The sequence below is a fragment of the Calypte anna genome, chromosome 1 (genome assembly GCF_003957555.1).
Source record: "Calypte anna isolate BGI_N300 chromosome 1, bCalAnn1_v1.p, whole genome shotgun sequence".
In the NCBI taxonomy this organism is placed as follows: Eukaryota; Metazoa; Chordata; class Aves; order Apodiformes; family Trochilidae; genus Calypte; species Calypte anna.
Genome location: NC_044244.1, coordinates 190,568,845 through 190,581,161, shown reverse-complemented (window position 1 = coordinate 190,581,161; position 12,317 = coordinate 190,568,845). Strand labels below are relative to the sequence as shown.

The window sequence follows — 12,317 nt, the reverse complement described above, 5'->3', positions numbered from 1 at the left end:
ACATGAGATCTATGAGAGGAACTAATTAGGGGTTGAGCTCCTATCAGGGAAACGTTGTCACCCAAATGTTTCAGAGGATTGTGGATTGTTTTCTTTTTTTTCTTTTTACAGTTTCAGCTGTGTAAGTGCAGTTCTTACAGCTGTGGTGTCTTGGCTTTTGCAGTTTTGCCTTTGATTCTTGCTATTTTAAGAGAACCAGCACAAACATATGTAGCTGTCATAGGAGGACATGCATTTCTTCTGTGGAAATGTGGTGATACTGGACACAGATTGCATCTGGTATGGAGGAATGGTTGGTACTGTGTCTGCTCCTCAGATTAAGAACAGTGTGCAAGTTAGGTTTTGGGGTTTTTTGGTTTGTGATGCAGATGGTGAGAGAATGGCACAAGCTGCACAGAGAAGGTGGTGGCTGCCCCCTCCCTGGAAGTGTTCAAGACCAGGTTGGATGGAGTTTTGAGCAGCCTGGTTTAGAGGGAGGTGTCCCTAACCATGCAGAGGGGTTGGAACTAGATGGTGATACTTGAGGTCCCTTTCAACCTGACATTCTATGATCCCTTCCATCCCAAACCATTGTATGATTCTATGGCTTTTTATCTTACTTAGTACCTCTTGCCTTTATTGCTGGTATTGCTAATTTATTATTATATTACAGGGTAGTTACTCTTAGGTCTGATATACTTGTCCCAAGCCACAGAACCAAAAGCCAGAAACACTTGGCTTTTTTTGTTGTTGTTGTTGGTTGGTTTTGTTTGTTTGTTTATTTTGTTTTATTCTGTGTTTTTTCTTGTATGGATCCTGTTGTCTATTCTGAATGAATTTTCACCTTAATGTGGCAGTTAGGTTTTAGCTTTTTGATTGCTTTTGCAGGACACCAAAAATGAGCTGGCCCAAACCAGGACACCGTGGCACAGCACAGCAGCAACACTCAGGATGCTGCACGGAGCCTGCAGCTCAAACTGCAGGGTACCTCTGGACACTGAGCTCTGTCATGTGAACACAAGGCTAAGTGAGGCTTAATTACTTGGTATTTCTGATAGGTTTGATGGAAAAGTGATGTAAATTACAGGCTTCAATCAAGGGATGGAAATAATGTTTTTTGGGTTTTTTGTTTTTTTTTCAAATTTAGAATAACTCTTGCAAAACAAAACCTTCCTAGCAAAATTGTTTTTTGTTCATACTACAGTCTCTGACACAATGAAAAGAAGATGGTCAACAGCAGCAAAACGTGTTATTGCAGTTAAGACTCAAGAAAATGTTCTTGGCCATGCTTTTATAACCCAAACTAACATACATATTCATATTTCACAATGCATTTATGGGACTTAGGTCATTGGTTAATGACATACACTTACTATACTTCTGTATTTGAGACCTCATGTGAGTCACAAAGTTCTTGTAAATATTTCATCAAAATCCTTTAGTTATGATCACTTTTCTTATATCTTGTCAAAAACATCAGTGTCAAACTGCTAATCTTGCAAGTGTTTTATCTGAGCCCTTTCACCCAGTGTCAAAACTCCCCTGTGTTTGATCATGGTGCCACGCAAACCCATGCCAACCCAGCAAACTAATGTGTCATGAGACTTCCTTTACTTTTACCAGGTTGACATGAACATACCTTTCTTCTTTAACAAGGGCAAATCATTTCTCCTCCAGTTTTGCCTCCTGCTTTTAGGGCTGCTGTCCCCCAAAACCTTGTCCAGCTGGGGAGACACCTGGGGTTCAGCCTGACCACCCTGCACCAGATTTCTGGATGCAGAGTGATTCTCACCTAATGGATTTCCCTGTTTCAGTGGTTCAGGTCTTGGTGCTGGACCTTTGTCCCATTGCAGAAAGCTGTAATTAGGAAACTTTCCGGGCTTTTCCATTCAAGACACATTCCAGTTAATGCTTGGCTGTAGTTTTGAAAAATAAATTTGTATTTTTTTTTCCTTTGGGAAGAGGATGTTGGTTTTGAGTGGATAAAACAGCATTTTTGGCTAGGTTTCTGTCAGTGCAGTTTTCCACACTTGGAAGCCAGCCTGTGTGCTGTGCTGACCATGTCTTTAACCACTTCCATGCAAAAATGTGCTGCTGCAGAGCACGAATCTCACAATTCACTAAAATGTGGCCAAAACCAAGAGTGTGTTGTTTTCAGCATGCAGGAATAAATCTCTGTCTTGAAAAATGCTCATAGAACCATGTGTTAAGATTGCACTGAGTTTTTTGCAGCCACAACCCAGATTTTGCCAGTGAACAGAGCATGGGTCTGTTCTTTGTGGGAAGTAGCTTGCTGAAGGTTCTGTGTGTCCTGGACCTGCTGCTGGTGGTGTGTGGACTGGTCAGCCACTGCTGGGCCACTGTGTTTGTGTAAACTTTTTTTTTTTTTTTAACCCTAAAGAAATTAATTTTGTTGGTTTCAAAGTGCTGTGTGTATCTTATTTTTTCCCCTCAGTAACCTGGAAATCAGATTAGTCTCTCTGTGAGGAGAACCATCATTGATTTAAAGTTCAGTTCCTAGATATATTTGGAATATACCTTGTTGTCTGCATCTGGTATTTTGCACTTCCATGGCTGTTCCCAACACCAAAGTGCATTGCAGATGTCACCAAGTCTCCCCTCCCTTCAGGAGGTGGAAAAAGTCAAATGAGGACATTGGATCACAGAAGCTGTGACTTGCCTGTTCTCTCCTGAAGAGCCTTTGTTGGCATCAAGATCCTAAGGGATGTGTCCCACCCAAATACCACCCATCCAACCACCATCTAGCAAATTAATGATGTCTGTTATGCTGCTTTTGACACCATTACAGGCAAAGCCACCCAAAGACTTGACCCAGTTGTGGACAATATGGATGCAAGGCTTTTTTACCATCAGGGGATGCCAGAAGCATATGAGAAATCCAAGCCTGCTCCTAAATATGAGGTCTGTAACCTCTATCATTAAGCAAATCAGACAGGAGGGGGTCTGCAGTCTGAAGTACAGAGAACTTGTGTCCAGCCATGGCTGTGGCTGGGCTGAGCTCTCTTGTGTTGAGTGTATGAATCACAGCTGAGCATCCTGCTCCACCAAGCTCTTTCTGCCCAGTAAAGCAGAGTTTCTGCTCTGAACAGTTCTTTGAGATGATACTGGTTCTGGCTTTACTTGCTTGTTTTATGGTGAAGCTCCTGTATTCATCAGGTTCCTTCGTAGCACTTGTCCAAGTTTCTGGTGGCAAATCATGTATGAGCCGCAACCTGAGCAAAGTAGTCTGAGCCCTAAATATTCCCTGGTGGCAAAAGAGGTGAGGGAAAGGGTGTTGATGCAAGTCTTCAACTTGAGAGTTGGGTTTGTGGGTTTGTTCAGCCGAGAGGAGAGGAGAGGAGAGAAGGCAAGGCTCTGGGAAGACATTCCAACCCAAACCATTTTATGATTTCAGTGAGATAAAGCATACCTATGGTATGTGAGAACTTGTACCTACTCAGCTTGCTTGGTTTGTATAGGAGAAATGCCCTGAACAAAGATTTGAACAGGAGGAATTTCTCCATTCTTGGGTAGTGCTGAGGTTTTTATAAAACACTGTTTTTTCCAGCTGGAAAGTTTGGGTGCAAGATGCCTTTTTTTTTAAAAAAAAAAAAAAAAAAGTGTCTAGACTTTGCCTGGTGGTTGGTCTGCAGTGCACAGGGAAGCCCCATGGCCTCCCTGCACTGTGTCTATAGTTGCTTGATGCCTCCTGGAAGTGTTGGCTGGACTTACTGAGCCTGAATTTGTCAGTGATAGTGTGAGAATGCTGTGAGCCCAATGCACCACAGGGGTGTGTGCACTAATAATCTGTTGGTGATGTGTGGGGGGGACAAAAGCTGCTGTGCTTCTTAGAGGCTTGGTGCTTCTGCACTTGGGACCTTCCTCCTCTCTTCCTTTGAGGGACCATCCTTGATGAAGAGGTGCTTTGAGGCTTGCCAGTGTTCAGGCAACTGTGATGGGAGGAGATGAGAAATGCTGGGTTCTGCAGCCTTGGGTGCCTGCAAGAAATCTTCCTTGAATTTGGCAAAGACATCCCTGGAGTTTTAACATCTCGCCATGCTGAGAGAGTGTATCCCATGTGCTTGTGGCTTTGCCACCACTATCAGGCGTGGGGCTCTCCAGGCTTTTGTGGGAATGAAGTCTCTTTTAATTTCTTCTGTGTGGGTGAAAGTGAAATTAAACCCTGTAGAGAGGAGGGGTGAGGAAGGTGGGCAAGGGAGCAGAAGGAAACCCAGGCTGGCTGTTTGCAGAGGGACAGGAGGTAGGCTGATGCTTGCTGAAAGCAGGAGCCTGCTTGGGTTGGCAGGTGCTCTGGAGATGGAAATGTTTTATCCTGAGTTACACAATGCAGAAGCATGTCCAGACCCAAGTTCCCTGCAATTTTCTGGCCCACAAGGAATAATTTTCTGCTTGAAATATTAGCCTTAGCTTTGAATTTCCTGGCTTGTATGGCATGTGTGTTCAGTGTAGTGTCTGTGTACACAACTACTGCTGTTTGAACTTGAATTGTTTAGGTAAATTTGTTTATAGCTGTTGGATGATGAGGAGCAGAAAATCTTGGCTCATTAACTACGGTGTCAGTACATCAAACCCCACCCTGATCTTACTGGTTAAACGCAGCAGGTGGAAGAGGCTGCAGATCCTTTTCTGTATCTAATCGAAGCAGTAGGTTGTAAATGAAGATGGGATAGTGCTAAGGTGCAAATTATCAGTATTTTCCTGGCTTAATATAGTGCCTCAACTTCAGTCTTTATCCCTGAATGTGGAGAAGTCTGCAGTGTGGATTGAACTCCAGGCTATGGATAGCCACGTGTGGCTACACTAACCCTGTTCTGATTTGGAGGCAGTGGTCCCCTAACCACAAATCATAAGCAGAATGTGCCCATGAAGCCTTTTGGTGCTTCTTCAGGCTGTGGGAAATAAACCCATGGGTGAAAGTGATGGGGAGAGATGATGATGCCGTGATTTGCTGGGCATTCCCTGCTCCAGTTGTCATCCTGGCCCAGAGGGGGTCTGAACCAATGCTCCCTGGTCTCTTGGGCCTCTAACGCAGAGGGGTGCTGAGATAGCAGGGATGTTTAGGAACAACAGCTTATTTATGTTTTGCTTGTCAAAATGTTCTGCTAGACATGAAAGGTTTTTTACTTCAGATGGAGGCTGTCCCTGGTGTTTCCTGAGCAAGCATTATCTTGTGATCTTCAGGGGGAGTGAAAGGCAGGGAGAGGTTGGCACGCCCTGTGGTCAAATGAAAAAGGCTCAAGCTTTTGAAGTCTCCCACTCTACTTTTGGCTTCATAAGCCAAAAAGACTGAGGCAAGGTCATCATTGTAAAGCCTGCTCTCATCATGCCTGGGGGTGCAAAGTCTTCCTTGAACAAAAGTTTCAAGAGACAAATGCCAGAGATTTCTTTATCAGCTATAAACATTACTCATAATTGCTGGTTGTTTTATGTAAAGTCTGGTTCCAGTGTAAAAGCTGATGAGGGGAAGGCAGAATAGTGATTTCACCTATCTGAAGGAGAACTTGATCACTCTGAAGTAATGCATGTCTCTTAGGTAGTATTTGAACCTCTGCCTTGTGTTTCTGCCACTTAGTTGGTACCCAATGAGGCTGAAATGTGGCATGTTTGAAGCAGGTCAGAGATCCCAACTTTGATTTACCTGGCAGTAATTATCATCCCCAACATAAGAAGGTTCCCAACATAAAAATGACCTGGAGCTGTTGGAGTGATCACAGAAAAGGGCCATGAAGATGATCAGAGCATCTCTCCTGTGAAGACAGGCTGGGAGAGTTGGGGTTGTTCAGCCTGGAGAAGTGAAGGCTCTGGGGAGACCTTAGAGGACTTTCCAGTACCTGAAAAGGCTACAGGAAAGCTGGGGAGGGACTTCTTGCTAGGTCATGGAATGAAATGTCCAGAGGCTATGGTTAAAGCTGAAAGAAGGTACATTTAGATTAGGTATTAGGAAGAAATGTTTCTGTGAGGGTGGTGAGACACCTGCACAGGTTGCCCAGGAAAGTTGTGGCTGCCCCATCCCTGGAAGTGTTCAAGGACAGGCTGGATGGGGTTTGGAGCAACCTAGACTAGTGGGAGGTGTCCCTGCCCATGCATGGGGCTTGGAACTAAATGATCTTTAAAGTCCCTTCTAACTCTAGCCATTCTGTGATTTTTCTGAACTATTTTATCATCTTGATATCTTTTCACCCATTTGTTTGGACAGGCCCAAAGTGTTAATAGAATATTAGGGCATATCTGTGTGCTGTTTATGATTTAAATAGATGTGGTGAGGGGTGCCCAAAGCATGGACAGGCATCCCATCCCCTGCCCTTGCCCTTTTTTCTGTCAAAGGGTGGGAGAGACAGCTGCAGCCCTAATGCCTCCAGACAGTGCAGTGATGCAAAACAGAGCCCTGTGCATACAAACATAGGAAAAGAGACAGGAGAAAAAAAATAGTTAACCACACAAAACAATAAACCCCAAGACCATAACTAAGCAAACTTTGTTGTACTCTGCATTCACTTGTTTTAATTTTTGTTCGGGTTTTTTGTGGGTTTTTTGGTTTTTTTTTGTTTTTTCTGGGTTTTTTTGTTTGTTTGATTTTTAGGCAATAATTCCAAGTGTGCTGTATTGCTGAGATGCACATTCCCCAGCTGTGGTGAAGGGGGCAGAGGTTGAGACCCATCTTCCCTGGGGAGAGGGAGGGTTGCATGAGCCTGAGTCAGCAGCAAAGGTCACTTGGCCAGAAGTGTTGCAGGAGAAGAAGATTTCGTAATGCAACTGATGCAACGTTTCTGTGTTTAGCCCTGACAGTGCGTGGGTCAGTGTGTGAGTGCATCCAAGGGAGAAACACCCATTTTGGCAAATGGGTGATGACAAAGCAGTGATGGGCAACCTCGCTTGCCCACTCCACCTCCCAAATGACTTCTCTGCTCCCTTGCTTTTCAGTCCATTGCTTTCTTCCTTCCTCTGCCTCCACTTCTTGTGTTTTTTCAGTTCTGGCATTTAATCTCCTTGCCACATTGTTTGTTTTATGGCCTTGGCTCATCTTCCAGTTCTCATTTGGGGTCATTATCACATACAATTCGTCTTGAAGCCTAATGAAGGGGATCAGACATAACTCTAGGGTTGGTCTGAGCCATATAACATTTCAGAGCTTAAAGCTCTGCAGAGGAAATTTATTTTTAAGCTTCCTGGGAAGATAAATTTGAACATTGGATTGTTTAGGGTACAAGTAATAGAAACGAAATCCCTGTGGGGGGAGCAGTGCCCTGTAGGATTTGAAGCTTCTCAGGGATAATTATCCAGTGCTGAGTAAGTCTCATTAGTCTCAAAATAGCTTTTAGTGGATGATCACATTTTTCTTCATGTTTGGCTAGTGTGAAAGCTTGAAACCGTATCTTAACATTCAGTCTCAATTGTAAGGGCACAGTCAACGTGTTCCTGATGCTCTCATTACTATCCAGTCCTACGCTGGGAAAGCCAGGCATGGAAATGCCAAATGACTACACAAAATAGCAGCCCCAGAAAATAAAGGACATATTTTGAGTCTACACACTTTGATGTTATCACGAGATAGGCAAGAGCTGTGAGGTGCCTGAGCTGCATGGTGGAGCAAGGCAAGGTTAGCATCCTCAGGACAGCTCCAGCTCAGTGAAACCATGGTAGGGCAAGCAGCACACTGTGTCCCTGGCCCAGGCCAAGTGACCTGTCCATGTGGTGACTTGGCTGTCCTGATGATGATCTGCTGATGTGATGCAGCTCATGAGTCACTAATTTGTGTGGTTACTTTTTTTTTTAGGCTTCTGGAGGGGGCAAGCATCACACAGACATGAAGTAGCTGAGTCAGTGTTCTGTATCGTTTGCCTCCAGGCCCACCAGACTCTCAGTGGGGCTTGGAGAGCCTTTTTGTTGTGCCCTGCCAGGCAGACCCAGACTGTCTCAGTTTTGTCTTATACTCTCCAGCTGTTTGAGTATAAGATGGGACTGAAGTCAGTAGCTGGGACCTTGTGGTGGGTGACAATGAACCTTCCCAATGAAGGACCTTTGGAAGCAGCAGTAGAGAGGGTACTCTCTCTTTGGGCTGAGCCTGAGGAGCTTGTTTCACCTGTGCTGCACTTGTTGCCTTTGTCAGCTCTGTGAAAACCCTTTTAAGCATTCTGTATCTTTACTGAGGATAGAAATTTCACAATACCTTTTTTTTTTTTTTTTTCCCAGCCCCCCTAACTCCTGTGCTTCCTATCTCCCATATCCAATACTACTCTACAGGTGCTGGTGGTTTTAGGTACCAGTGCTCAAGTATCACCTTACCTGATATCTCAACCAGTGGCTTGTAAATCTCTCTTTACTGAGAGATTTGTGATTCTTTTGTGCTATTTTTGCAGACCAATCTGGGGACATGTCTTTGATGCCCCAAATAGTACCTGGATCCTCCTGGACACAGATGTGGGCACTGCCCTTCTGCTCCCTTTCTCTGGGTTTTTCTGTCTGCGTAAAATCTCCACCTGATTCTCTTCTGCCTCTTGTTGCTTTTTTCAGAGGTCTCAGACCCCACCTCTGGTCATATTGTTGGCAGCACCCATGGATGCCCTGGAGATGGAGGTGTGGATACTCACCCTTCACATCTTACTCAGCCATAGCAAACTCTATGTTTATCTGTTTGATCCACCCCATACTTCAAATGGCCTAAGTAAGCCCTGTCACTCTCTCACCATGCACCCAACCCTGGCCATCTCCCCTGACACTGCTCAGACATCAGTCTCTGCATCCTGCTGAGGAGTTTGGACTTGGTGAGGGGTTGTGTGCTGCATACTCCCAGGTTCCTATCTTCTCCCTTCCCATTGGAGCTTTGTGCCAAGCAAGCTATCGTCACAAAACTAAAAGGGAAACTATCACAGTAATAGCAATATTCATAATAGCATCTACAATTTCTTCTTTTTCTAAAAAAAACTCTCAACATACTTCAGCAAAACTGTTACCCCATTCACCACTAGGATTTTAGCAAATGAGCTCTTTCTGTCTTTAATGCAAATGCTGCTACTTTTATTTTAAAACTGATTTTAATTTCTCTGTCTGTTCTGTCCTCATGTGCTCCCCAGCCCAGCTCTGTGGGCACCCAGTGCCTGCCTGGAGCAATTTGGGGGAATGGGTGGTTCTGGGTATTGCCTTAACAAAATAAATTGCGTGACCCCCTCGGTGACGTATTTAAAAGTGAAACAAACATTTGGGGTAATCTGATAAACAGTGGTTTGGGCTTGTAGAGTCTTTCTTGGAAAGCTGAAAACCAGGATCTCTTAACTCATGGGCAGCCAGGTGAGGTTGGCACGAAAGCCAAAATGTGACCAAGGTTTTGCAGCAGCTGTCACTGCTTGTTGGTGCCCCAGCTTGGAGTGGGAAGGGCTTTTCTCCCTTATCTGTGGAGTCACTCACTTGCCAGGAGACCTTTGTTCTGAATATTTGGAGGAATAAAGTTCAGCAGGAATAAAAGGGCATTTCCCCATCGGCTTGGTTCACATCGTGTTGTGCTCTCTGTCTCTCTTGCAGCTGCGTAAATGAGTATGGAAGATTATGATTTCCTCTTCAAAATTGTTTTAATTGGCAACGCTGGTGTGGGGAAGACCTGCTTAGTCCGTCGCTTCACTCAGGTGAGGTTGGGCACCTCTTGGCATGGGATGTTGGGATGATGACAGCACTGGGACAGAAGCTTGGAGCATGTGGCTGTGCATTCAGCATTCTGCCAGCATCACCCCTCCAAAGCATTTTGATGTCCACACTATTGGCAGGTGCATCAGCTGTAGTGACACTGGCACAGGCAGCACATCTGTATCTATTGCTTTATTTGGCCCTGTTGCAGATCTTGTGTTGCAGAAATCTGTCCCTCTGGGGGATAGGAAGTCCCCTCTGAAAGCCACTGGGACAACTCCTCCTACTTTGGGAGTGCTCGGGGCCGGTTACAAGGACTGTGTCTCATGGTGTGGTCCTATGTGCCTTCTCTTCCCCAACACTCATTGCACAAGTCTCTCCCTGCTGTTTGCCATTAGTAGATAATTAAATAAGCTGGGTTCTGGTCTGTCAGTCCAGTATCTCCTGTAACACACCAGGCCTTAGTCTGTGGCAGAATAACAGAGAAAGGACCAGGCTTCTGTGGTCTGGGGTAAGAGAAGGATTTGCTTGATGGACTATAAAATGCAAATTGCAGGGGTTTTGTTGAACTTTCCACTAGGAATTGTCAGCATTTTCCCTCTTTAGTGCTAGTTTTAGTTTTAAAGCCATGGTGATTTTTTTTTAAACACTCTCCCACTGCATGTGACAGCTGGTGGCAATGAAGCTTACCAGCCCCAAAGGGTTAAGTGCAAAAATCTGGCCACTTCTTCTGCTTTGCCAGCACAGCTGCTGTAGGGGATGGATGTGCCCCAAAATCAACACAGAATCATAGAATGGTTTGGGTTGGAAGGGACCTTAAAGATCTCCTAGTTTCAACCTGCATGCAGGCAGACACACTAGATCAGGTTGCTCAAAGCTCCATCCAACACCAGAAATCAAAAAGCTCTAATTATTTTTTGCTTGTTTGCTGTTGCTCCTTTCCAATGATGCTGCAATCAAATACCACCAGCAGCATCACACTGGCCCTTGCTATTGCTGTGGCACTGGTAGTGTCTGGCCCTGTGCATCACTCTCAAATGTGACCTAAATGGCTATGCAGGGATGTGACCCTGGTGCTAGGAGCTCCCCAGAAATGCCTTTCCATGCCATGGTGTGTGGTGGGGTGGAGAGAGAAGATGTGACATTGCAGGAGCAAAGGCATCTAATCCCATGTGGGCACTCCAACCCCTTTGAAGAAATTTGGAAATGGGACAGAGATTTTCCATCTACCTTTCTCCTGCCTCTGCCAGCTTCACAGAAGCAGAGCCCTTTTTTTTCCTTGTATGCACCCTCTTCTTCTGTTTTTCCACCTCTCGAGTCAACAACTTTGCTACATAATAAGGGATTTTTAAGCAGTAAAAACACAGTAAACTTTTATTGGGGAAATGTCACGTTTTCTTCTCTAAATGTGGTAGAAAAAAGTGTCTGGGGAAGGGGACAAGGGAGGATTAGTTCTGAAGATGGGAAAGGGTGAGATGGGAAAGGGCACCCAGAGAGAGTTTTGTCTTGCTACAGCAATTTGCTTAATGAAACTCTTGTTTTCTTTCAGGGGCTTTTCCCACCAGGTCAAGGAGCCACTATTGGGGTTGACTTTATGATTAAAACAGTGGAGATAAACGGTGAAAAAGTAAAGGTAGGAGCCTGATGGTTTTAAGTGTAAACTCTTGTGGCAGTGCCATAGCTGAGGTTTGCTGCAGCTCTCCTGCTGCTGGCAGGCACATGGGGAAATGCTGGGCTGTCTGGCATGGCTCTGGCACCCTTGGGGCACAGTCTTTGTGCCCCTCTCCACAATCACCATCAGGATCATAATGATGATCCTGCTCTTAAGTGAGTAAATGGAAAGGGGAGACTTTGCAAAACTCTGTCCTTGTCTAGGAGACACTAAGATTGTGCCTGTCTGGGGTTGAGGAAGTGCAAAGAAGTGTTTCAGAGCAAACTCTTTACTGGTGAGCAGAAATCTGTTGTGTTCTCTTTGGGATGTGCCTGATGAACATCTTCTCCTGTGAGGTCCCAGGAAGCTACTGGGGAGAGCAGACCTCTAGACTTGGGTGGTTTTTCACAATGAAGACTCATCTCCCTCTGCTGAGTTACAGATATGGGAGGAACAGAGGTGGTCACAATACTGGTGCTTCAGTCAACAGGTTGAAATGAGAAGAATGATGTCGTCCATATTATTAACCCCTCCAAAGTAGGGTGGTTGCAACCAAACTGCTGCTGGGAAACTGCCTCTGTCCTGTGCTAACTCTCAAACTGAGCCTGAGCATCTTGTGCCAGAGATCTGCTCTGCCTGGGCCCAAACATGCCAGGGACCAGCCTCATGTTGAATTGGGTCTGTAGTTGGGTTCCAGCACCAAGAGGTGCTGGCTGGTGATGCTTCATTCATAGTAGACCTTTCACTAGAGCTACTTTGGTGTCTGAGAGGTGTGAGAGAACAGTATATTTATGTCTAGGGTCCCTGCACTGCTCCTGGATTTACTCTGCTTGCATTAAATCCAGGGCCATCAAAGTGAAAAACAGCTTTCCCCTTGCTGCCTTCATCAAATCTAGTAGTGAGCAAATGGCAAAGCAGAAGCAGTGTGACATTGGCTGGCTGTGATATTGAGACCCATTTTTAAACTTGTGGAAGTGATGGGATGGAAAGAGTGGACTTAGGCAGATTTTCAGCCCTGGTGTTTTTGAGGCTGTATTATGTCACAGAGTTT

General features: G+C 45.1%; 1 protein-coding gene across 2 annotated transcripts in view; it reads left to right on the top strand.

Moving 5' to 3' along the window:
- RAB30 (RAB30, member RAS oncogene family) overlaps positions 1-12,317 on the top strand; it is a 49,030-nt gene that overhangs the window by 22,295 nt on the left and 14,418 nt on the right. For both annotated transcript variants that reach the window (XM_030469541.1, XM_030469540.1), the window contains exons 2-3: positions 9,517-9,617; positions 11,165-11,248. In XM_030469541.1, coding sequence (XP_030325401.1) covers positions 9,525-9,617; positions 11,165-11,248 — 177 coding nt within the window. In that variant the 5' untranslated portion in view covers positions 9,517-9,524. The remainder of the gene's footprint in view (positions 1-9,516; positions 9,618-11,164; positions 11,249-12,317) is intronic.